Source organism: Dermacentor albipictus, chromosome 1 (genome assembly GCF_038994185.2).
Source record: "Dermacentor albipictus isolate Rhodes 1998 colony chromosome 1, USDA_Dalb.pri_finalv2, whole genome shotgun sequence".
NCBI lineage: Eukaryota > Metazoa > Arthropoda > Arachnida > Ixodida > Ixodidae > Dermacentor > Dermacentor albipictus.
The window spans coordinates 222,022,683-222,049,095 of record NC_091821.1 but is presented as its reverse complement, the minus strand read 5'-3'; the positions used below and the strand labels follow the sequence as shown (position 1 = coordinate 222,049,095).

Genomic DNA, 26,413 nt, shown 5'->3' with positions numbered 1-26,413 from the left:
TAACAGTTTTGTGTGTTGCAAACTGGAAACCATTTTTGTCAGCCAATTGCGTAAGATTATTTATTGTTATTTGTAGTTGTCTTTCGCAGGTGAGTAAGTTTGAGGCACAGCAAGCCACTTGCAAATTGTCGACATATATTGAGTGCATAATAGATGATGGGATGATCTCATTAACAGAGTTCATTTTGACTATGAAGAGTGTCGTGCTCAGAATGCAACCTTGTGGAACGTCATTTTCTTGTGTAAATGTGCGTGAAAGTATTGTGCCAAGACGTACTCAAACTGTTCTATTTGACATGAAATCACAGACAATTTAGCATTCTGCCACGAATTCCCAGGTCAGCCAGGTCTCTCAAAATTCCATATCACCACATGGTATCATATGCTTTTTCTAAATTGAAGAAAACTGTGAGACAGAACAGCCTGTAAAATGAGTGCAAAAGGGCAGTTGACAACTTTTCCTTTATAGGGCAAGGGAACAGTAAGTGTATTTTAGTACTAAGATTGATGCTCAATCATCAAGAAAGAAGTGTGAGAAATCGTAAAAAAAAAGGAAACTATGCCAACAATTTCAGGCAAGGCAAGATGTCCAATGTAATCAGTGCATGAAATTACTTCAGTGGCCAAGGGGGTTTTATTCACGGCTCTTGAGCCCATCATGCAATGGCAACATACTTTCACAACCTTGAACACATGAGCACACCTCTCCCAATGGTGGTGCACATCACAGCACACACACACGCGCACACACACACACGCACGCACTAGTGCCAAATTCAATCGCACAGGCTATTTGCACAATGTCATTTGACACTCCTTGACTTAATTCTTACTTTCCTACAGAGAGGATAGAAGTGTTATTGTTGAGACTGCGTATGCAATACTGCTCAGTCATCAATAAGGAGATCTGGCAAGAATTATGTAATCAACTCTACAATCCATCACCAGAAGCTTTTGCGTTCATTCCCCACAGTACCATGCAAATAGATCATTGCAACTAACAAAAGCTTTCCATAATTACTTTGTTTAGCGCAAAACAACAGACACAAGAAAGACGTCTGTTGTCTTTCTTGTGTCCGTTGTTTTGCGCTAAACAAAGTAATTATGGATTCACACCAACTAGCCCACCAATGCATTGTGCTGAACAAAGGCTTTGCTGATAACAGTAAACTATTGGACCTACAAGCATTGAAGCAGCATGGAAATTATTATTTCAGTCATTTGGGACAGCTGGTTGACTGACTGACTGACTGACCGACTGGATTGATTAATCGACCTTGCATCCAAAAGCGCCACCCTGGCTATGGCAAATGCCATGGTGAATGGCTACAGATTGCTTATGATCACCTAGAGTCCCTTAATGTGCACCTAAGTACTATCAGTACACAAGAATTTTTGTATTCTCTCCTCAAATCATAGACACCCTAGCGGATATAAATATCTATTCTCTTATTATCAACAGTAGAACAAGAAAGCTGAACCATGGCAACACTTCAAATTACACAATGCAAGAGCACTACCCTTTATCCTTCTTTGGTGAATCATTACTGTGATGCGTTATTTGTCACAGTCTGTTTATGTTATCAGTGCAAAAGCCCCTCCGAGCACGACAGAAAAACAAGCTGGTCACTAAGTTCCTGTGCAGAACAATGAATGGAAGTGGAACCACCAAATGAAAACAGACATTAGTGAAAAAAATGCCACCAATGGGAATCAGATGGCATCAAAAATTAAATAGACAAAAACAATAGCAAGCCACATAATCTCAACTTTATCAATCCATGGCTTCATGAATATTTCCGACATCATCTTTTATTTTCACATTTGTGAATGTCAATGGCAATTCAACCACTGAACCTTGAGCAAAAGTAAGACTGCATGTGCCTCCTATATATGGTAAAGAGCCTTTTAGGGTAAAGTCCAACAATTTCATTTTACTTCAGATATTTCATCTTGTGACTTCAAAACCAAATATTGCAGTGCATGCACCTACTTAATTTCAACCTCTGAATATCGGCAATCAATGTAAGCATATCCAACTCTCAACCTATCTTGAACCAGCACACAAAATAATGTACATGCACATACGACAGTAGTCTTTTAATGTCGTCTGCTCTTGCGTTCCAATTTCTTCTGTTTTTTGTCATCTACCTCCGGAGGCGCTGGCTGGAAGAACCATGGTCCCAAAACGTTGACCCAGAGTAAGAAGAATGCATATGCAGGAGCCTGGGGTAAATAAAAATCAGTATTAAATGCTGCTAGATGGTTAAATAAGAAGAATAAAAGATGACATTGTCAAATAATGTCCAAGATTTAGGTACCATTATTAACAACAAAGCAAACATTGGGGCACAAAAACTAGGAATGTGCATAGTAAACCATTACTTGACAGTAACATACAAGCTACAAATCGGCACAGTACCAGTGCCACATCTATTAAAATAAAAATTGGGGGTTTTACGTGCGAAAACAAAGATCTAATTGTAAGGGCACAATGGGGGACTCTGGATTAATTTTAAACATCTGGGGTTCATTAAAGTGCACCCAATGCATGGTACCCAGACACCTTTGAATTTAGCACCCATCGAAATGTGGCTGCCATGGCCGGGCTCTGATCCTGCAACCTCCAGCTTAGCAATGCAATGCCATAGCCATTAAGCTACCGTGGCAGGAGTGTGCCCAAGGAGGTTACATAAAGCTTCTGGAGTGGAAGCCCCTGCAGCCGCCTACGGGAGCGAGTGAAGCCACCACCGGCCACATTGCTAGAGAAAAAAGTGCGTAGCTCCACCATAGGCAGCCACAGAATATGCACGGCACTCCACTGCGTTTGCAGTTCTGGGAGGAAACATCAAGAAGGCACCTCTTAAGAAGCATGACAGTACACGGTGTTTCTGTTGTCAATAAAAGTATTACTGCATCAATTCGTTGCCGCACGATTTGAGAAAAGTTACCAGTGGTACGCTTCGCTCATTGTACTTCCTCGCTTGGTTAAACTATGAACGATTCCTACACACAAACTAGATTTGTGTGATGCAACTACGTAATGAATATTCATCACTGCTTACCCACTAACTGATGTGTGAGATTTTCAGGCACCCTGGATAAAGACCTAATACACTTTCTGCCTGCCGACATTTGACCATACGGCGCCACCATCATTCTATATTTCGTGAGTGCTATCGAACCTGAAAAAACTGTACTGAATATGTTGTATCCCCTGAAGATAGTTCTAAGGCCTTAATGTCACTGCACGCCTTATTTAAATCGCAGAATTATATGAACTGCTCTTTATTCTAGTACACAACTTGTTTATACAAGAAAAGGCACTGCAAACCATGTCTTTAATTACGTCCTGAAAGACTTCTTATTCATATACACATGCTAGAGGTTGCATCGTAAAGAACTTCACTGTGAATGCTGTCTTCTATTTATGTGCACCCAAAAGAAATTCTTATTGAAACCATGCGACAACTGAAACGTATCAGTGAGAAATGCTAAACAAACATAGAGACAGCAGAAATGCTAAGTGATACCTAGCTGTTCACAAGAAGCATAGTCATCTACTATAGAAGCTCAGTTTGGAACCTAGGTTCTGCATTTATTAATTTTTGAGTACTACAAGTGTTGAAATCAGTGTTTACGCTTTTTTTCTTTTTTGCGGCAATGTTGTGTGCTCAAAACCTTAGCATTTTGCAATTTTCTTGTAATAGATGATGCTCTCGTGTTCAAGCCCAGCTTTTACAGCAGAACTTCTTGCTTGATGAGTTGGTACAAATGAATGAACAGAAAATCTACGAACCCTATTGACACATACGAGCATTGAACTTGCAACTCTTCCCTTGTTCTAAGGCCAGTGCTTGTTCTGTCCCCACCTTCTCCAGTTATACGCATCTGTCACACTGGTTTCTCCATTAAAACACAGGCACAGCGCGGTAAGTACATGGTGCACAACACAAGCACTGATACGCCTAATAAGTGTACTGGTAGGCCTTAGCGCTATTTCAGAGGTGCCTGTGGCATTTGAGCCCTCGGGGGCAGTAAAAAGCATGCGTTGCAACTGACCTAAAGAGAAGGAAAACTCCAACTAAAATTCATTTCAGAACCCGATGTTTTGGAGCCCTACCGCCTCAGAAACGGTCGGGCTCCGAAACATCGGGTTTTTAAATCAATTTTGGTTGGAGTTGTCCTTTATTTAATCTTTTTTTTTCAGACGTTCTCGAGGCCTTGAGGGAATCCGAAAAATCAGTCATTGACTGTATTGCAAAACTCAAACATTTAGTGTTTTATGGCCTTGGAAAAAACACGTCGTCCGGTCCATTGGTACAAAAAACTATATTAGCTCTTAGCTAAAACTAACTATACTAACTATTACTTATTAACTAACTAACTATATTAGCTATTAGCTAAAAATAGCTCCCCCCCCTAAGCAAGCAAAAAATGCAATGGCTCATCCCCCTCGTAATGCAGAGGGTACAAGCATTCATCAAAGTGAAGCGTAGAGTGCATACATCCAATGGAATCACGCATACAATGTATAGAAATGCAGTGTCAAGTCAAGTGGTAACCTTCGCAATGGCTCATACCCCTGTAAGGCTGAGGCTACAAATGCCCAGCAAAGTGAATGATGCATACATTCATTGAAATCACCCATACAACACAGAGAACAGCATACATTTCAATCCCCTACTGAAAGGACTCAACATAAAGTCGAAAAGAAACATTGCTGGCACGAGTCTGACCCCGATACACATGCGCGCAAAGCTTCAGCTAAGCGTCGAAAATGAGCCGAAGAAGCCGAACTGTGAAAGCAGCAACGCGACGATGTGAGACAGTGCATTACCAAGCGTGCAGCAGGCTTTCTCCTTCACATGTTACAGGAGTGTAACAAGCTGCCGAATTTTTTTAACATTTACGTATATAGTACTAGTAAGTTGTTTGTTACCAACTATTACACAAAAAATTCACTTTGTGCAATGGACAGTATGATATCATTTAGTTTCAAAGCAGGATCCACATGAAAGGCCAGTCTATGAAAACAAGAAAGCAAGTCTTTTAAGTGAAGTCGCTGAAGCCGTTTCTGTCTGCTTGCTCAATTTACTGAATCAGAAGTGCTACTATACTGCTGGACTGGAAATCGGCACACGCCATTCCGGTACTAAGAAAGGGGGACCTACTTTCCGTTTCAAAATGCTGCCCGATTTCAATCTTATCGTCATCTTGCAAATTAATTGAGCACATTGTGGCAACTTCCATATCTGAATTTCTAGAACAGCACAACACATTAAACCCCGTTCAGCCCGGATTCAGAAAAGGGCTCTCAACCGTCACGCAATTATCTAATGCCGTTCATTTCCTTGCTTCTACTTTTGGAAAAGGTAGCCAAGAAGACCTAATATATTTAGGCTTTAGGAAAGCATTCAATACAGCCTCAAATAATTTAATTTATAAATTACAACAGATTGGACTCTCAAATTTTCTTGTATGCTGATCTCTTCATATCTTAACTGATTGAAATCAGTATGTAGAAATTAATAAACAACCATTAAATACTTTTTTGGCATTCTATGAGGTTTTGTAGGGGGGTGTCCCTGGGGCCCTGCTTTTTCATAATGATATTGTGGACATTATAGATGATCTAGTGAAAATGTGCCGATTTGCAGATGACTGCATACTTTTTAATCACATAAAAACTAATGAAGGCCATCTAGTTCTAAACTCAGCCATACAGAGAAATGGAACTGAATTTTGAAGTCACTTGTCCATGGTGTAACAAAAAAGAAAGCTCCTCTTAACTTCCATTCTATCAGTTGTGAACCACTAACTGAAGTCATAGAATATAAATATCTTGGGGTCATGATAACAAATATCTTGAGTTGTAATACCGGTACTACTAAGAACACCCACTCACCCACTTTTTGAAAACTGTGCTTAATCCATCACAAGCTTAAAGAAGCCCCCTTGTAGCTGTAGTTGTATATAGCTGTAGATCGACAAGTATGTATGCACTTGTAGCACCACCGGTAGAGGATGCCTATGGGATCATGGTTCGTGTGTTGACGAAGTACTTTTGCCCCCCCTCAAGCAAAGCAGTTAGCTTGTATGTCATTGATAAGACAAAAACTGGAATACAGTCATGCCTACTGATAATGGCCGCAGTTATGATGCATTCTCAGCTATTACGAACAAGAGTGGTGCTACCATCAAAATATGTATTACGGCAACGACACTGAGTCTCGGATATGATGAACAACCGCAACCTCACAACTCGGTTAGAGCAAACACAGAGGCACCATAAACTTCACCATACTGTCTAAATATTCGCACTTCCCGTAATTGTGGCATTCACAGAAAGTTTCCCAGCATCATTATACACGACCTCTTCCTGTTCCTCTACTCCCCCCTCATTTCCAGGAAAAAATCCAAAAAGCAATAAGAAACGGAGCACTGGAATTGCCGAAGGCAGGCCTACCGCACACTCCATCAACACTGTCTAGTGGTACACAGCCAGTCATCTGGCATGCATTGATTCCCCAATCAGCGTTCCGCATTGTGTGCTGCTACTGTAAGGAGGCAGCGCACAGTTCATGCGTTGGTTCTTTATACAGGTGTTACTTTCTCAGTGCACAGAGCTTGCACTAATATCATTGCTGCATCTTTACAATTTTAGGGAGAATTGGAGGCTCCAAGACAACTTCATCACAAGATTCTGAAGCTGAAAATCCACCTAGTATGATGGGGACTGTGCACCATGTTCAACTTCGTGTGCGAAAAGAAAGGCTATCAACATCACAATGAAGAAAGCTATTCTTAATGAACTTGCTCAAGGAGCAGAGAACTGCGAATTGGAGAAGAAATACGGCCTCTTCAAGTCGACCATTTTGGCAACAGGACAAGATTTTAAGTGCAAGTATCAACGCTGACCCAATGACAAGAAAGCGCCTTTGGAAAGCGACCTACGCAGATGTTGAAGATCCGTTGCTTAAGTGGTTCGTTGATGCCCAGTGCTGAAACATTCCAATTAGTGGACCACTCATGCTTTCAAAGGCAAAGGCAAGGACCTTCGAGCTACGAGCAGGCGACCTACATACGCAAAAGAAGCTCGGGAGCACCGGCACACTGCAGGGATCGGTCATTTCACCGATGCTGTTCAACTTGGTAATGATCGGAGTGGCCGAAAAGCTCGGGCACATCGAAGACGTCAGGCACACCATCTACGCAGACGATATCACGCTATGGGTGACCGGTGGCAGCGACGCCCACATCGAGTGCGCGCTGCAAGCCGCCGTCGACGCAATAGAAGACCAGCTGGAAGGCACCGGACTGAGATGTTCGCCGAGCAAATCGGAGCTTCTCATACTCCCAACTACCAAAAACAGCAGAGGCAAGACCAGACAATGTGAAAACGAAAAAATCAGAATCGTCACCAAATCCGGCAACATGATTCCCGAGGTCGGCAAAATTAGGATCCTAGGCATGGTCATCGAAAAGCACGGAAGAAACGGCGAAACCATCACCCGTCTCAAGGCAAAAGCAGCCAACGCGATTCGGCTCCTCAAACGAGTCACTTCCCGAAAGGATGGCATGAGAGAGGAGAGCCTAATTAGGCTCGTCCAATCCTTCGTCATCAGCCACGTTGCGTACGTTGCAGCCTACCTCAGATGGCTGCAACACGAACGAAACAAAATCAACGTGCTCATCAGAAGAGCGTACAAGACGGCGCTGGGCCTGTTCGAGTCCACAAGCACGACCCGCTTGTTACAACTCGGGATACACAATACGCTCGAAGAAATAGCCGAAGCGCAACGGACCTCTCAACTGAAGCGGCTGTCCATGACCAAAGCTGGGAGGAAGATACTGGACGATCTGGGAATTAGACGCTCGAACGAGGTGGAGACGAAGCTTCCCGTCCCCAACGAGGTCCGACGCCAGACCAGACTCGACCCCATACCAAAGAACATGAATCCCGAGTTCAACAAGGGAAGAAGAGCGGCGAGGGCCAAGGCTCTCATCGACCAGCATGCCAACGACGAACACGCGCGGTACATGGACGAGGCTGAATACCAACGGAACACCTTCGCAGCGGTCGTCATAGAGGCGTCAACCGGCGCCGCGAGGACGGCAGCGAGCATGAGAAGCACCGGAGCGGAACAAGCGGAGGAGGTAGCCATCACCCTGGCCATCGCCGACGCAGACTGCCACACGGTGCTGAGTGACTCAAGACAGGCGGTGGGAAACTTCGCCAAAGGCCAAATCTGCAGGGAGGCTGAGCGTGTACTGCAAGCGGTCAAACTAGAAGAACGAAAAGTATGACTCAAGTGGTTCCCGGCGCACGCGGGCGACGCGTCGGAATGCAATGAGAACCATAATGAGACGGCACACGCAGTGGTGCAAGCGCTAACCAACCGCGCCCCAGCGACAGACCGCCCGACGTGGTTCGGAACCAAGGACCGCATGACGGATTACAATGAAATCACGAAGGCCTACCGCCTGGCTCACAGGACTCTCCCTACCCTGCACCTGAGACTGAGTCGAGCGGACACGGTAGTACTGAGACAGCTCCAGACCGGATCGCTACCGAGCCCGAGGCTGATGAATCACATGTACCACGAGACATATCTGACAGATATGTGCAGAGTCTGCCGGAGGGAGACCCCAGACTACACGCACATCTTGTGGGACTGCGTCAAATATCCAGAAGAAGCAAAATCAAGAACGCTCCCACCGCGGCTCGAGGCAGCTGCGAAGAGCTACGACCGACACGATCAGCTCTGGGCCGTGCAGCAGGTCCTCGAGGCGCTCGAAAGGCACGGACCCAGCTAGCCGGCAACGGCGAGCGGAGACCCGCGCCGAGTAACGGCGACTTCGAGGATGACGTAGGCCTTCATCGGGGCGCGCGAGCGCCCAACTGCAGGCACAAAGTTGGCTCCAATCCAATCCAATCAAAGGCAAGAAGCTTTGCTTCCCTCTTGGACTTCATATGTATATGCATATGTATATGCGTCGGACGCATATGTATATGGACGCATATGTATATACGTCGACATATACAATGCCGACAAAACTGCACTCTTCTACAAGATGCTGTGGTCGAAGACCCATGCCTTTAAAGGAGACACTTGTGCTGGTGGAAAACACAATAAGCTTCGTGTTATCGCCATGGACGACAGTAACACGAAAGTCACTGCCGACGGTAACACGTTAGTCACTGCCATCCATGGACGGCAGTGACCAACGGCTACCATTTGTCATCGGGAAGTCTCGCAAGCCACGGTGCTTTTGGAGTAAGATCCCAGAGCGCTAGAGACACAACGCAAAGGCATGGATGACACGCAAATTGTTTGCCAAGTGGCTGGTTGAATTCGACCAGGACATGATGAAGCAAAACAGGAAGGTCGATAACTGTTGGGCACACATGTGGAGCTTTGCCTGACTGTGGTGACCATACTTTTTGTGCCACCAAATGTGACATCCAAGATTCAGCCGCTGTACATGGGCTTCATTCACGCCCGCAAGGTGTCCTATCAGTGGCACGTAATCTAGCAGATGCTGATAGCACTTAAACAGTTGCCAATGTCCCACTTCACATGTCTTTGTTCACCACTGTGGAAATGCTTGAGGCTGCCTGGATTGAGCTAACTGCGGAGAGAATTGCGAACTGCTTCCGTAAGGCGAGGTTTGTGGGCCCAGGAACAACAAACAAGGTTGTAGAATGGCCTCGCAATCCAACACAAGTGGAGCTGTGGCAATGCATCATTGACGCACAACTAGCCAGGCCTGATGTTGCTTGTAATGACTTTGTAGGTGTGAAAGATGACACCTAGATAGCAGAGCCATGCACTAACTAAGCCATCGCGTGTGTTGTGTGAGCACTACCCGAAGGCAAAGACTCCGAGGAAGATGTTGAGGATGCTGACCTGCCACCAGTTGCCGTGAGTGCTTGAACAGCTTTGTTGGTAGCAAGGGCCTTGAAAAGAAGCATATGGATGCCCTGGAGAGGCTAGAAAATGCCATCATAGGGTGTGTTTTGAAAAAAGCAGACACACATAACAAATTTCTCAAGAAATGAATGCTGTTCTTAACTGACTTCGTTTATTTTTGTCAGTAATATGAAAAGTCCGCTTAGTACTACAAACTTTGGATACAACGAACAAACACAATCAGTGTGACCGTCAGGTTTGTTGTAAGTGAACTTAACTGTATGCGAGTGTCATTCAGGACCCATGTACTAAAACTAACATTGATGTATTGGAAAAAATTCAGAGAAGGGCTGTTTGTTTCATTTTCTCAAAGTACAGCTGCAATGACTCTGTCTCAGAATTAATCCTGTCTAACGGTTGAACACCCCATAGTCCAGAAGGAAATTTTTACACCTTCAGTTTTCATACTTACAGTACAGCTGCAATGACTCTGTCTCAGAATTAATCCTGTCTAACGGTTGAACACCTCATAGTCCAGAAGGAAATTTTTACACCTTCAGTTTTCATACTTACTGTTCAATCACAAACTCATCCTGGACCCTGCCTCCAATGTATCTTCATTAACAACCCAACAAACGCAGCTTAGCTTTTTCTTGTCTGCATGCAGCTTTGACAAAATCTTATCCAGAAAAAATAAATGGAAGTTTCAAAAAGCAGGTTATTAGGCTACAATATGCTGGGTACAATGAGTGCGCTTTGCACATATCAGGGCAAAAATTGGTTCGTTGTGTACACAACAGCTTTGAGACGCATCACTTTGAAAAAGAAAATGAAAGAAAAAAATGCCTGTCAATACCATGTGCACAAGGTAACACATAACTTGAAGAATGTGGGCAGCCGGTATGGCTTGAGAGTTGTGTTCTTTGAGGCAAACAAGCTGGGAAAATTATGTGCCAGGCTTGATAGTAGATTGTCTATGAAGGTGAAACAATTTGAATGCAGGATTAAGCACGTCTATTTTTGTGAAATGCAAGATGTCTGTTTACTGTTTGCCTCTGTCATGTGGTAAGATGTACATCGAACAACTGGTCGCTTTGTGAACACACGATTGCTGGAACGCAAAAGGTCCCTGCAGCACAACACTCACTCTCACGTAAAAGGGCATTGTTCGAAATGTGGCTGCTTGCCGCTTTTCAGTGATACTACTATACTTTCTAATTATAGGTATCTGCTAACCAGATAAACAATCAAGGCATTCCATACAGACGAATGAAAAGATACGTTTATGAGCCATCTGTCTGTCATGCTTGAACGAGCACGAAATGTCATTTTTGAAAGACCAGCAAACAGCAAAAAGGGTGATAGGATCACTTTCGAACAGCAATGCTGTATTTTGTTCCTTTGTCTTTTGTTAAATAGTGGTTTGTCGCACGATGATGCTCTGTTGTGGGTATATATTGCTCTTCTTTTTTTAAATAAAATGTAGTTATGAGTGCAGTGGTTGTCCAGTCCATTTATTCTGCTTCTTTGTGTCGTGTTCACAAGCACTGCTTCATATGTCAGTATGCCAATTTACCTGCGATTAACACCCAAAGCTTTAGCCCTTAAGAGGAAGCTTTAGCTCGAGCCCAATTCCAACGCGGCCCATTCAAATGCATGTAAAACACAAAAACGCATTTCTGGGCCGATTTTGATGAAATTTGTTGCATTTGAAAAAGAAAGTTCAATTCTAGTGACTGTTGGAAGCGGGATTTCGATTGAGGGCCTTAATTTCGTGAAAACGATTTTCAAAAATTCTAAAGTTAGAAAAATATAGACGCACGAAGTTTATAAATTAATAGCTTGGCGTCAAGAATAGATATCGCAGTTCTGCAAATGGCATCCATTAGATGATTCAAAGTAGGCAAATTCGATATGTCAATTTATATCTTACATGAATTTGTTACGTTGTGTACAAGGGTTCTGCAGAAGCTGTATTTCCATATTACTGAATTTTTTTAGATTCATGTGTAACACATAAATTTTGTCCGCTTTAGATGTACTATCAGATGCAATTCACAGAAATGTGGTATTGTTTTTTCTTGCTGAGTTATGTAGTTGTCAACTTGATAGTTTCGTTTTCTGAAAATTTTATATTTTTGCCAATCTTCAATAAAAAGTAGAGGATCTAAATCAAAAATTTGAAACCAACAGTCACTAGATGTTAAGTTTTTCTTTTAAATGCAACAAATCTCGTCAAATTTGGTGCAGTGGTTGCCGAGAAACACGAATTCTCTTTTTACATGTATTTGGATAGGAGCACCCGAGCTAAAGCTTCCTCTTAAAGGGACTCCGAACCAATTTGGACGATTTTGTACAAACATATTGAGTAGTTAGGTTAGGTCCTTCTGATCATTAAGTGGGACATTTAGGCACCCTGTGTAAAGCATGTTATTTATTATACGGTTTCAAAAATGTCCATCACCACCAATCGCAGCACCACCGCTCCCCCTTGTTTTCAGCCCCCTCCCTATTGACATCAGTTAGGTGAGCTAACCGAGTGGCTACCCAGGGCACATCATCGTTACTTTTTCTAACTTTATGGTGAACAAATGTTCATAATAGTTGAAATGTTAGTTAATTTGTTTGTATAAAAAAAAAGTAACAGAAAGAGACAGAAACAGAAACACAATGACAACAATAACAGAAACACAATGACAATTTATCACTACACTCAAGCAATTCCGGCCCACAGCAAGTGTCGTCTGCTTGTGGTACAACGTTTTCCACATTGACACTGTGCAGTCAGTGCTGGTCTCAAGCTTTTTTTCTTTCACGAGCCCTATCGATCACTTTTGCTATGCTGTGGGCTGCAAATCTAGCAATAGGCAACATGTCAAGCTGCAACATGTCCCTCTGCAAGGCAACATGCGAGCAGTACGGCTGCAGCGCATCAGGCAGTCGGTATCCCATCAGCACCTGCATCTACATGTTTGCGGACGTCGGTTCAAGCCGGATAATTACTACCACAATAGAGCCTTTTAGCATGCCTGGTATTAGGGTAAACACAAGTGCAAGTGGACCGGGGCTGGGCATTTTACCAGATGAGCGGAGGTGCAAATATGAACTGCCTGCATGGTGTAGCCACCAGGTGGCACAGCGCTTAACCAAACACAGAGCTAATATAGCAGTAACCAAGTGTACTCTACTTTGCTGCTGGTGTAAATTTTCGACAGGTGTGTAATCACAAACACACTGTCTTTTTAAATGTTTAACATGTTTTACACTTGGTTGCAGCAATAGTAGCTCTGTCTTTGGCTAGTTAAGCTCTGCGCCACTAGGTGAGTGCACAGTGCAGGGTGCTCAGGCCACTCACATTTAAGCCAAGTCCCTTCATTACAGCGGTAGTAGTATGGAGGGGTTTTATTTTACGCCTCTGCCCATCCATCAAAATGCCCAGCTCACCCGCAGTTAGCAGAATACTGGACACACTCGGTGCTGCAACAGAACACACGCCACTTGGATAGCTCTCGCGGAGGATCGACAGCCAGGCAGCTAGCGGAGAGGATGGAGAGGTTTCACGAGCTGGCTCCAAGACAACTGGAAGTAGGTGACACGATGTCACATCATGACGCAGAGCCAGTGAAGGTAGAGCTTAGCCCTGATCCCTCGGCGAACAAGTTGATGATGTGTGGTGTTTTGTGGCGCAAGGGCCAGGTTTGGCAGCGAACAAGTTGAGAAGAAGCGTGGCTAAGGAGGCGAGTAACCTGTAATCGTCTGTAGCTCTTTTAATATGAGACACTTAAATTGTGACGTTATTGTTACTGTAGCTGTACCCTACATGTCTAGAAAATTTGTCCAAACCATTTCAGGGACCCTTTAAAGGCCCCCGCTAGGCCCCACTGGAAATTATGGTTGTGCACTAAAAATTGTAATGCACCATCTCGGGAACATGTGATTCAAGAATTTTTAAAAATGGTTTAGTGTTAATAGTGTAAATAGAAGGAAATGAAATAGTGAGAGCTGATGGCGTGAAAAAGCAAGTAGAGGCTCCCTCCCATTACTACAACCACCATCTGCAAGCCCCCTGCCTTTTCCCATATTGGTGTCGAGGGTCCACGTATTGTTTAAGTCACAAGGCCCACTTTTTTTTTCCACCTCTCTTCCTATCTTGACGTGCAGCACATTTTCCATGTCAATGTTGCAGAAGTGTTTTGTTGTAGAGGCATTCAACCGGAGCAATGCAATGAGTATGCTCATCAGCTGCAAATCATCTCCCGCTTCCATTAGTTCGACTCCTGTTAATTCTACTTTTCAGCTAATTCGATCTCAGCTTGTTAGGATCGGCCTGCAGCTATTTCAGCCAGCTGCACGTGTTCCGATCCAACCGGGACGGTGGCGCACTTCAGAGAACTGCGGATAACCAGCAGCCACGTGGCTAGGGGTCAGCTCGGGAGTTCTCGAGGGGAGGTAATTGGCGGAACCTCCCCATGCGCTTTTCGAGACACCAGACAATGTGCTACACGGGCGCGCCACCCGGGACGGCTCCGAGTTCGATGAAGCAAGCTTTGTGCGCAACACGACAACGCCACCCTGTTCTGCTATGAGTGGGGGAGTTGCCGCGGGAACGCCGTCGAGGGCTCCTTCCCATACACTTTTCAAGACACCAGACAATGTGCTACCCGGGCGCGCCACCCGGGACGGCTCCGAGTTCGACGAAGCAAGCTTTGTGCGCAACACGACAACGCCACCCTGTTCTGCTATGAGTGGGGGAGTTGCCGCGGGAACGCCGTCGAGGGCTCCTTCCCATACACTTTTCAAGACACCAGACAATGTGCTACCCGGGCGCGCCACTCGGGACAGCTCCGAGTTCTACGAAGCCCCTCCGACGTCGGCTTCGGACCATTACACCTATGTGTATGAGTGTGAGTGTGAGTGCGTGTGCGTGAGCCCTCATCCTCCTCCAAGTCGAGAGCCCGCCTCCACCAAAAGGGCGGGTCATCTTCAATGACGTCGAACTATGACGTCGAGCAGAGTGCTTACAAGCAGCGATTGTCGGCTGCTAGAGTGTGCTCGTTGTCGTGGTCATTGTCGTGCTTGAAATGAACTCGTGAGCTGTGTGCTCGTAAGCTGTTTTCTGTATGCTCGTCTTGCGTGCTCCATTTGGGAGTCATGCTAGACTGTCGATGTATCTCATGTTCAACTGTAAATAACATGTAAATAAATCCTGCTCTCCTAAGTCCCGACGAAGAGTCAAGCTCCTTTCTACAGCTACGACTGCCAAATCTTACATCTGAGTGGCCGCGGTGAGATCGGCCTACAGCTCGTAGATCGTCCGACAACTCTAGCAAATGGTGGCAGCGGTGAGATCGTCCAATGAATCTTGCAAGCTGAAGGTCCCAGCTAGTGCCCACACATATACCGGGTGTCCCAGCTAACTTGAACCAAGGGTTTAAAAATGAAATATTGGGGTCAGGAGAGTGAAACTACCTGCATATTGGTGACAGGCATTTGGCGCACCACAGGAAATTTTTTGTATCGCAATTACTTAACTAGTAATTAAGATAATTTTTTTAAAATTTTTAATATTGACTTTAGACACTAAGTGTGATTCGCAAAGTTGGAGAGCACTTTCAGAAACCCCCATTCCATTATTCGCCATAAAGAAAACCTTACGTGTACCTCTTTTTTCGAGCTCGAAAGAAAGCCCGCGAAATACAAAAAAAACCACGTGACGAGCGCACTTGCGCGCCGCGATCGTGCTGCTCTCAACCGTGCTTTCAGTGAACGAAATCAGCTCCGGTATTCATTCGGCGGCCCCGTTGCAGCGGCAGGCCGATATCTTGGCGGGGGTTTTTCGTCCGCGTCAGCTAGTTGGCACCCGGCGACGACGACTTAGTCCCAATCTGATAAGATACTGAGATGGCGAGTCTGCTTTGTCACTCAGAAGCAAAAGAGAAATACAGGGAATAATGTTTCGCCGCGAGGTGTTGGCGGCTGTGTGTTGCAGTTTCCTAATGAGGATTTTGAAAGCTGGAAGCAGCGGTGAAGCACAGTTTGTCGTGTGCTCTTCTTATGCCACTCTCATGCGAGACTGAATCTTTGGTGTAGTGATTACTAGCACTGCAGACATGCCGTTTACAAATGAAGAGAAAGCAGACATGGTTCTGGCTCTAGGTGCATGTCATGGGAACAGAAGGCGCGCTGCAGACCTTATGCAACAATGGCACCCAGGCAGGCGGCCAAGTTCAGTAACGATCCTGCGTGCCTTCGAGACGCTGCGACGGATGGGCAGTTTTACGTCCACACGACACAGAGCACCTGTTTTTGACGAGGACTTCGAGACGCATATTTTATCGCTGTTCGCTCTGGAACCCCAAGCAAGCGTGCGCAGCGTGAGCGAGGATACCGGAGTCTCCAGGTCATCAGTTTGGCGAATACTGCGCAAACACCGCCTGCATCCGTACCACGTACAGCTTCATCAAAATCTGTTGCCACGGGACTTCCAAAACAGGACCGATTTTGCTAATTGGATTCTGATAAAGATGCAGGACGACCCGGATTTTTTGAACAAAGTGATATGGAGTGACGAAGCTAGTTTTTCGCGCAATTCACAGGTGAACCTGCACAATGCTCATTACTGGAGCGATTCAAATCCCTACTGGGTTTTACAGACGCAGCACCAGTACCAGTGGTCATTTAGTGTTTGGTGTGGACTTTTCGACGGTAGTTTGATCGGGCCTGTGTTTTTCGACCAGACGCTGACAGCAGATCGCTACACCAATGATATCCTCAGAGGACCCGTTGACGACTTCCTTTCGGATCTACCGCTCGCCAGGGCCACAAATGTGTGGTTTCAACACGATGGCGCCCCCGCGCACAGCAGCGCCAAGGCTCGGACCTGGCTCGACGCAGCGTTCCCGCAGAAATGGATAGGACGACTAGGTCCCGTGAACTGGCCAGCCAGGTCTCCTGATATGACACCTCTGGACTACTTTTTGTGGGGTCATATCAAGGACAAGGTGTACAGCACACCAACTTCCACACCGCAAGACCTTAAAGACAAAATAACGGAAGTCTGTTTAAACATGCCTGAGGCTGTCATACGAAATGCAACGGCTGATTTGGTTACAAGATGCCAGAGCTGTATCGTCGCACAAGGTGACCTATTCGAGCACTTTTTATAATTGGTAAGAAACCGAAATGAAATGGAGTCAGGACAACCGCATGCCACGGCTGTCATCGCCGCACAGCCAAGCCATAAACCGCCACTTTTATTTTCTTTGCAACTGGCAAATAAAACTCCTCTCATTTGAAAACTTCGAGCTTGGCAGTCTTTATCGCGACTGCAAAGCGCAGCGCACTCGCTGCAATTTACACCGTCACGCGCGAACTGGCTGACACGGCCGAAGAAACCACCACCAAGATATCGGCCTGCCTCTGAAACGGGGCCGCCGAATGAATACCGGAGCTGATTTCGTTCACTGAAAGCACGGTTGAGAGCAGCACGATCGCGGCGCGCGAATGCGCTCGTCACGTGGTTTTTTTTGTATTTCGCGGGCTTTCTTTCGAGCTCGAAAAAAGAGGTACACGTAAGGTTTTCTTTATGGCGAATAATGGAATGGGGGTTTCTGAAAGTGCTCTCCAACTTTGCGAATCACACTTAGTGTCTAAAGTCAATATTAAAAATTTTAAAAAAATTATCTTAATTACTAGTTAAGTAATTGCAATACAAAAAATTTCCTGTGGTGCGCCAAATGCCTGTCACCAATATGCAGGTAGTTTCACTCTCCTGACCCCAATATTTCATTTTTAAACCCTTGGTTCAAGTTAGCTGGGACACCCGGTATATGGGCGAACACTCCCATTATTTCAATTCTGAAATTGGCCCTCGCCAAATAATTCAAACTTGACTAGTCAGTATACATGTACCTGATCCCAGTGGAGTTGGCCTTATAAACACTAAGGGACAGTGAGGGTGTCGAAGACATGCTGCATCCCACTAAAAGCACTGATTTGCAGGCTTCCCTTGGCAGAGTTTCAAGTGAAAATGCAGCTCTTAATCAATAATTACTATATTTATCAAATGCTAATGCATGCCTTTTTTCGAAGAAAATGAGTTGGAAAACTGCATGTGCAATACAATTGGATATGAAACTGAAACCATGTTTGTGGCATTGGCCTACCGTCACGACCAGTATTACTGCCACTGTAATCAAAAGATGTAAACAGAACAAGCTTCTCCATAGGTTGGTGACAAAGCACTGCTTATATTATGAGAGCTTGTTCAAAATGAAGTTATTTTGCCAAGCCAGTGGCAATGGGGAAGCATCATGCATTTTCAGTGTGTTGGAGTCATGTGTGTAGCATGACAAACTGTCAAAGCAGTAAGTTTAAGCTTGGACCATCTTGTTCAAATGCTGGGGGAGTCATTCGAGAAATAAGGAATATAATATGCAGTGTGCCACACGGAGAACATGTTGCTGCCCACAGACTGTCCGAGACTGACAACGACAGAAATTGGTTGTAAATTATGGGTGTGCAAATACTGAACAGTAGGTATTTAATCAAATATCAAATGAAGAAAAGAAAAGTTTAATATCGAATCAAATACCAGAAAAGTTAGCACAAACCTTAACGCTTACAAATTATCCTTAAACAAAGCATGGTGCTGCACGTGCAAGAGTCTATTCATAAAAGAATGTTGCAAGCTATCAGTAACCGAGTTACAGTTAAACCTCGATATAACGAGGTGGGTAAAATCGGCAATTTGCTTTGTTATATTGAAATTTCATTCTATTGAAATTTGACCTTTTATGCAAATAAGTACAGTCACTGATCTATTTTCCTTACACAGAAAAAATCTGGAGAATTTTCCTAATTATTGGGCAATCGAAAAAAGCAAATTTGAAGGAGAAAACAATTCATCTGGATGAATTTGGGAGTCGGCGACGAATGATACGGTTTCATGCCACGTGGACGATATCTTCAATTCAGCGGCACAAATTCCAGCCACGTTTTCGCGTGCACTCCGCCCCACCAACACCACAAACGAGCTCCCCTCCCCCTATTTCCCTTTGCTTGCGCAGGAAGACTGCACTCGTGAAGCCACCATCTTTCTTGTCTCACCCTCACATGCTTTCAATCGCACCTAAAGCACAGAGTGCATGGGGTACAATAGGATCTTATCACACTTGGACTCTTGGAATCAGGACGATGGTTCCCATCGAGTCCTGATTGTACCCCTGATTTAAAGCAAACAACCACATTTCCAAAAGTAAGTCCTGGAACCGTTACACCTTTCCACATACCTCGGGGCACCCCGTACCTATTGTATCCCCATACCGCTCTGTGCTTCATTATGTCTGCCATTTCTCTTCACCTTCACTGTTATTGTTTTTTCCTGTGTTCACATATATCTACTGCCTTCGTTTATCCATATACCACAGTATTTATATTCTGTTACCCGAGGTATTTCTTGGCCTTGTATCGCCACTGTCTGTTCACTGTTTTCATTGAATACCATAACACCCAATTTTCTAACACTAAATTTCAAACCTAAATTGTTGCCTTCCTGTCCACAGATATTAGCTAGACGTTGCAAATCACTTTGCTTGTTAGCTAGCAACGCCCGCATAAAATAAACCTGGAAGCTGCTGCTCTATACTGCTGTACCTGCCTGTTTGTATGAGAGATTAAAGCCAATATTACTTCCTTCTAGCACCCTCTCCATCCTCACCATGTACATCATAAACAGCAGTGGGGATAAAGGGCACCCCTACCTCAGTCCCTTGTTGATATGAACTTTCTCCTCGCTCCTCATCCCTTTCCATTCAACGCAAACGGTATTTTCTAGGTAAATCTCTCAAAAGCTGTAGACAATCGTCACCTAAGCCTTCCCCTTCCAGAATATCCCACAAAATGTTGTGGTAGACATTGTCATAGGCTCCTGTAATGTATAAAAAGGCCACATATAACGGTCTGCTTTCTACTTTTGATATTTCAATACAGTGAGTAAGAACAAATAAGTTATCATCTAAATGCCTACCTAGCTTGAAGGCATTCCGAAGTTCTCCCAAAGTGCCATTATTCTCTGCCCATTCTTGAAGCTTTAATTTGATTGCCTGTATTGCTAGCCTGTATATTACCGATGTAATGATCAACAGTCTATACGAGTGAATTCTATCTTTCTCGCCCTTACCTTTATAAATTAAATTCATTCTACTTTGTCGCCAACTGTCTCGTATTTTTCTATCTCTTAAGGTTTCTTCCACTGCTTTCACCAGAGCTTTGTTACTTTTTGGTCCTAGTTCATTAATCAGCCTAACCGGAACCTTGTCTAGCCGTGTGGCTGTTCACTTAGGATTTTCTCTTCGACTTTCTTCCAGTTGAAATTTGTCAGCACCAGCTCCTTTTCCACCTGGGTCTCTTTCATGCTCTTTCTTGCTTCAAATATAACCTCGTCATTGCCTTGGAAAGATTCGGCTGTTATTTTACAGACGTAATATATTGCCGCTTCTCCTTGCAGTCTGTTTTCATCTTCGTCCAGGATATGCTGCATTGTTGTTGACTTCCTGCATAATAATTTTATGTCGTTCCAAAATATTCTAGGTGCAGCCTTCTTTTTCTCACGTATTTCTGACAACCAACGTTCACTTTCACCTTTTATCTTTGCTTGAGCCAGTATTTGAACCACAGACTTTTTTCCCAGTATATTTCCCATGTACTAATTACTTCATCCTGCGACAACTGCGCCTTCTTTGCCAGCCTGTGCTCTTGGGAAGCATTCTGTCGTACGGCGATCACTTCTCATATCTCTCTGTTCCACCAGCTTTTCGGTTTCTTTTTTCCTTTCCAACGAATATGTTGTTTCTCTTTCCTTCTTTCTGTTGTTATTACACTTAGAAGCTCACTATATTCCCACTCTTTATTTGGCCATTTGCCAAGTTCTGCCTCGAATCTAGTGACCATATTTGTTATTTGTTCAGCGTTCAAATTTGGACTGGTCATTTTGCACTCCTTGCTCTCTTTCCCAACTACATAACCCATGTTCAAAATGATACGTTTATGGTCACTCCCTATGCTGCTACACCCTTCCTCATCAATGACCATTTCTCTCAACTTATCATGAATTCTTTCTGTCATCAGACAGTAATCAATGGTTGATTGCCAGTTTCCCACTTCCCATGTGATCTGCCCTTCACACTTAGGCCCTGTATTCACGATAACGACATTATGTTGCTCACAAAGGTCTAGCATTGACTTCACGTTGTTGTCAGTATAGCCATCTAAATCCTGTATGTGGGCATTCATGTCACCTAATAGGATAATTTAAGCACCATTCCCGAAGCCCTTAATATCAGCGCTTATGTACTCCACTAACTCTTCATTCTTCTCAGTGCAATTATTTCCCGCCCACAAATACATAACGCCCAGCCAAGTTTTTTTTCCCCCACTTGATGGATGAGCATTCCGACTCCCCCTTCCTTATATATATATATATATATATATATATATATATATATATATATATATATATATATATATATATATATATATATATATATATATATAACGAAGAACAGAAGCGCCCCCTGGGGAATAAAGAATTCAAATGAATAACGAAACTGAATACAACATACTCCCCCCCTTATCTTTAGTGATTAGTTGTTAGTATTAGTAAGGAAACCCCAAAGCATGCACACTGTACTTATTTACACATATTTACAGATTATGTACACAACGTCAGACCACCAACTAGTCGGTCTGATAGTCTTAAAGCTAGGCCGGTGGCCGGGGCTCTCGGGTCGGCTGCTTTGGACGTCGCACTGTCGACAATGGCGACGCGACGGGCTCGTAGACTGCTGGGGCGACCCCGGTGGTGGCCTGAGGAGTACACCGGCAAATGGCAAGGTATTCTGTGACAGCTTGCCGAAATGGTCGTCTTTCGAGTGCGACTTGAATGAAGTTTTTCAATGTGTGATTGAACCGTTCTATTTGCCCATTTGCTTAGGGGTAGTATACCGAGGAATGTTAAAGACGGACATCTATTTTGCAGGAAGGTGGTGAATTCACGCGAAGTCAACTGAGGTCCATTGTCACAAACGATCTCTTCTGGGTAGCCTTCATGGGCAAAAACACTTGTTAAAAAGTATTTCACGGTGCTCGTGGACACTTCGCTGCAAAAATATACCTCTGGCTATTTAGAATGGTAGTCAACAAGCGTTACAACAAATCTGCTGTTGTGAGCTGCATGCTCCAAAGGACCAACAATGTCTAGGCCAAGCTTCTGCCACGGTCGCTCAGGCCATTCAACAGGTTGCAATAGTGCTGGTGATGTGTTGGCAGACTTATCTGCCTCCAGGCAGATGTGGCAGTTTTTTACTGCCGTTTCCACTTGCTTATCCATTCGTAGCCACCAAAACCGCTCACGCAGTCATGCCTTCATGCGCGTGATAGCCGGATGTGTGTCATGCGCGGTGCCAATGATCTTAGCCGTGAGGGAGGACGGAACAACGAGGCGCTCTCCATGCAGTAGCAGGTCATCGACAACAGAAAGTTCTTCCCAAATGGGTTAGAATGGTTTCGCCTCTTCTGTTATGGACTTATTTGGCGTAATATTTCACTCACACACACATGTAGCACAAACACAACACAGCACAGAAACCAAGCTCTCCTGACAAGTGCGGCATCAGTGGAAGAATACTTATTTTTGTCTGGAGATTTTTTTTAACAGCACTTCAAAGAATTTCGTCCTCTACAAGGCTTAAGCAGTGAAGCACTTTCACACTCAAACTGTTCTTCGCACAGTACATGTTCACTTTGCTGACGTATTCGAAAGCATCTTTGCATGGGACATCTGGGTCTGGCATCGGGTCGACATCGTTGTATGACTCATCTTCGGTTGCAAGCTCCGCGATACCGGGCACCGCTGCAATGATCGCATCATCCGTGCTGGCTTCCTCGCAGACAGGAAGCTCCGACTCACCGGCATCGACATATTCTTGGAAGGTGTCTGTGGCGGAAACAAACCTGCTTTCAGTGAGGCCGGATCACATGCCGTCAGTGTTGACCGTCTCATCGGCAACATTGTTGCTCGGCTTATCGGCATCAAGAGCCTCTGCACTGTGCAGGAAGCCTGCTTTGTTGAAGCACTTGCTAATTGTAGTGGCTTTTACCTGCCACCACGAAGCGGCAACCATATCACTCACGCCCCTCAAATTCACTTTAAGAGGCTGGTGCTGCTGCATGCTCAGCAAAGCTCTTTCGCAGATGCGTTTTTTGTGAAGTGCCTTTACGGTTGCAATGACACCCTGGTCGAGCGGCTGACATTTTGCAGTCATGTTGGCAGGCAGAAACTTTAACATGACTGCAGTCAACATGAGCTTGATGTTGTGGGCCGTGCAATTGTTGAGAATGAGTACGACCTGTCGCTTCTCTGCCACCATGTCTTCATCGAACTTGCAAGGCCAGCTTGTGAACATGTCTTGCGTCATCCACGCCTTTTTGTTAGATTTGTATGTCAATGGCAGGCACTCTCGCTTTTTAAAGCAACGTGGCCTCGCTGATTTTCCAATGACAAACAGACAGCGCTCGTCGCTTCCATCCATGTTAGCGCAGAACACAGTTATGCACTCTTTTGAGGCCTTGCGGCCAGAGCAGGCTTCGCCTCTCAGCGCAAGAGTGCGGTTGGATTTTTTTCTTTTACACAACGAATGGTGTTAAAAAATGTTCTTGTCTTCTGTGTAACATGCATATTTTTATGGTTATTATTCCTGTTATTATTGCCGTGTTTTGCCTTTTCCTTTTAAGTTCACGTGTTGTGTTGTTTTCTGATTTGTTAGAATTTAATGGTCCGAGTGCTTTCTATAACCCAGATTACCCTCCATTTTTGTGTGGTTGTGATTCGTATTCTCTTTTCGTACACTTGATTATTATTAGTACTACTACGATAATCTTATTGGCCTTGTATTATTATTTTTTGTGATTATTGTTTATCAGTTACCGGGGTTTTTTTTTTCGACTTATTACTCCTTTATTACATCTGTATGCGTTACTGCAACCCCCCCCCCCCTGCGTAGTACCCTCCTGCAAGAGGGCCTTTAGGGGTATTCTGAATAAATAAATAAATAAAGGTTATAAAATATGCCAGCTTCATCGGCATTGTAAAAGTCTCTGTCCGTATACGTGGACAGCATGGTTTCCAAATTTAAATGAAGCCAGGCTTCGATGGACTCATCATTGACATCACCGCTCTCACCACGCACCACTTTGCAGCTGATGCCATGGCAATTCTTGAATCGCTGGATCCATCCATTAAATGGGTTGAAGTCGTCGTGGCCTAAAAGAGCACCAAGGGACTTGGCTTTTTGTTGGAGCATGGGGCCACTCACTGGTACGCCCTGAACCCTGACTTCACGGAACCATCTGAAGAGCGCTGCGTCCATGTCTTCGTACTTCGACGTACGTATTCTCTTCCATGACAGGGAAGACGAATCTTGCTGCAGTTGCTGCCGCAATTTGTCCTTGTTCTTGTATATGGTGGACACGGTTGTGTCGGCAACGCCATATTTGGCTGCCACCAACGCCTTCTTCAGCCCACTTTCTATGTCCCTTATAATGCATTCCTTCGTCTCCAGCGATAAGGCATGCCTCTTTCTCACACCACTTGAAGATGCCACTGACGCCATGGTGACAAAAGCCCGACAACACACGTGCACAAAGGACAACTACGACACAATGAGATCATGACGTGCACACACCAAATGCAAGAAAAAGACTGAAAAAAAAAAAGGAGTGCGCTGTCGCCACTATTGCTTCTACCCCACACTCCACGCAGCACGCACCCCGTTTGGATGCTGCTATAGTGACGAAAACACTTGCCCTCCTTCCTCTAAGGTCTCCTGCCCTTTACGAGCGTTTAAAGGAACCGCACTATAACCGGTAGTCTGCTTTGCGCACGTACGCAATAAACGGTCCACCTTGAGTTCTATGGGAGATATCTCGGTGGTCAAAAAACCCACGCTATAACCGGTCCCGCACTAAAAGCGGTTATGTTATAAGTGGTCTGCAATGTACATAAACACTGATGAACATCAGAAATTTACGCAGAGTTAACTGTGCCTGCCTTCACAAGAGTACAGCAGCTATGCAAGGTCGGAGAAACTGAAACTAGTTCCAGGTAGCCTAAATTACTTTTCATGGGAATGTATTTGCAGAAGTTCCGCCCCCATAACTTTTGTCTCATACACAAGGATAAGTTGTCCATGAGTATAGTCAACATGTTACTCACCACAAGCCATAAAATCCAGGCATACGTTGAGGCCAGTGAAAGTGTTTGTATACAGGCAGTGAAGATGACCAAGTCTTTCAGATGCCTTATGCAAGAGAAAAGAAAAAGAAGTAAAGCAAGTATGTTAAGGCACGAGGTGATGACTATCCGAATAACAAATAAGTTATGTTGGGGAACTGCAGATGGAGAATGAGACATCAAGGATAAGTGAAGCACCAAATGAAAGGCAACACCAAATTTGTGTTTAAAGGAGTACCTGACACCAAATTCCATTCGAAATAACGTGGGAGATTGACTTCTACGGACATACACACAACATCAACAAAAATATCAATAGCGAGTGTAGCTTGAAACATATTTAAATTAAACTTTCAAGTATGTCCAGACAGTCACTTGCAATGTGCAGCACGCCGTGACATCGACATCAACACGGGCTCTGTTGTAGACATTTGAGGCATAAACAACAACAGAGTTACCTCATGTAAGGAACTTTAGTGTCATGCGTGCAGGTGTGATATGCGAAGAGAGTGGACACGAGACGCCATATGCAAATATACAACCAAACTTATATTGGGGATCATTAATCAAAGTACAGTTAAGAAATATGACAAAAAGCAAAACAAATAATTCACAGAAAAAAATATCAAACATATAATGTGACTTAACAGGACACGGTGCATAAAGAAACAATAGGATTTCAGCAGAGGGTTCACAGGTTACACGTCCATCATCTGATGCGATGCGGTGATGTCAGTTGATCAGTGGCTCCGGTGTAAGTAGACGGCTTAGTTGCTCCTAATTATCGCTGTCGGCCGCGGCAGTGATCGGCGGAGTTGGCAATGATGGTTGGCGCTTGGCCTCGCGCAAAGGTGCAGGCTGTCTTCGTTCCTGCGGGCCTCTTAGCGCTCACCCAATCCAAAGTTAAACATGTCTCTCCTCCAACTGCGTTCCCAGACCTGCCGTCATCCGACACCCGGCCGGGGTGCTGCGTTTCCCTCTTCTGCCTATTTCTCCTCGAGATGCCCTGTGCCAAAGCACCTTTGTTTTAGTCTGTTTTTTGGAAGTTTGGCTGTCTGGAGACAGACTTCAAAATTCCATCAGGTCGGCCAGTACGACTGCCTGGCTGCTGCTTTGCGAGCTAGTATTTGGTGTCTTGCGGAGTACAACAGTCACCACATCTCACAAGTTCTTGTTGTAATTTAGCCTACCATTGAATTGAATTGCC

At 44.6% G+C, this 26,413-nt stretch overlaps 1 protein-coding gene across 1 annotated transcript in view; it reads right to left on the bottom strand.

Annotated features, from left to right (window-relative positions):
* Nucleotides 1–615: 615 nt before the first annotated feature.
* LOC135919901 (transmembrane protein 208) overlaps nt 616–26,413 on the bottom strand; it is a 51,267-nt gene continuing 25,469 nt past the window's right edge. Inside the window, exons 5-6 of the mRNA XM_065453893.1 lie at nt 25,189–25,273; nt 616–2,226 (exon numbers count right to left, since the gene is read on the bottom strand). Coding sequence (XP_065309965.1) covers nt 2,101–2,226; nt 25,189–25,273 — 211 coding nt within the window. The 3' untranslated portion in view covers nt 616–2,100. The remainder of the gene's footprint in view (nt 2,227–25,188; nt 25,274–26,413) is intronic.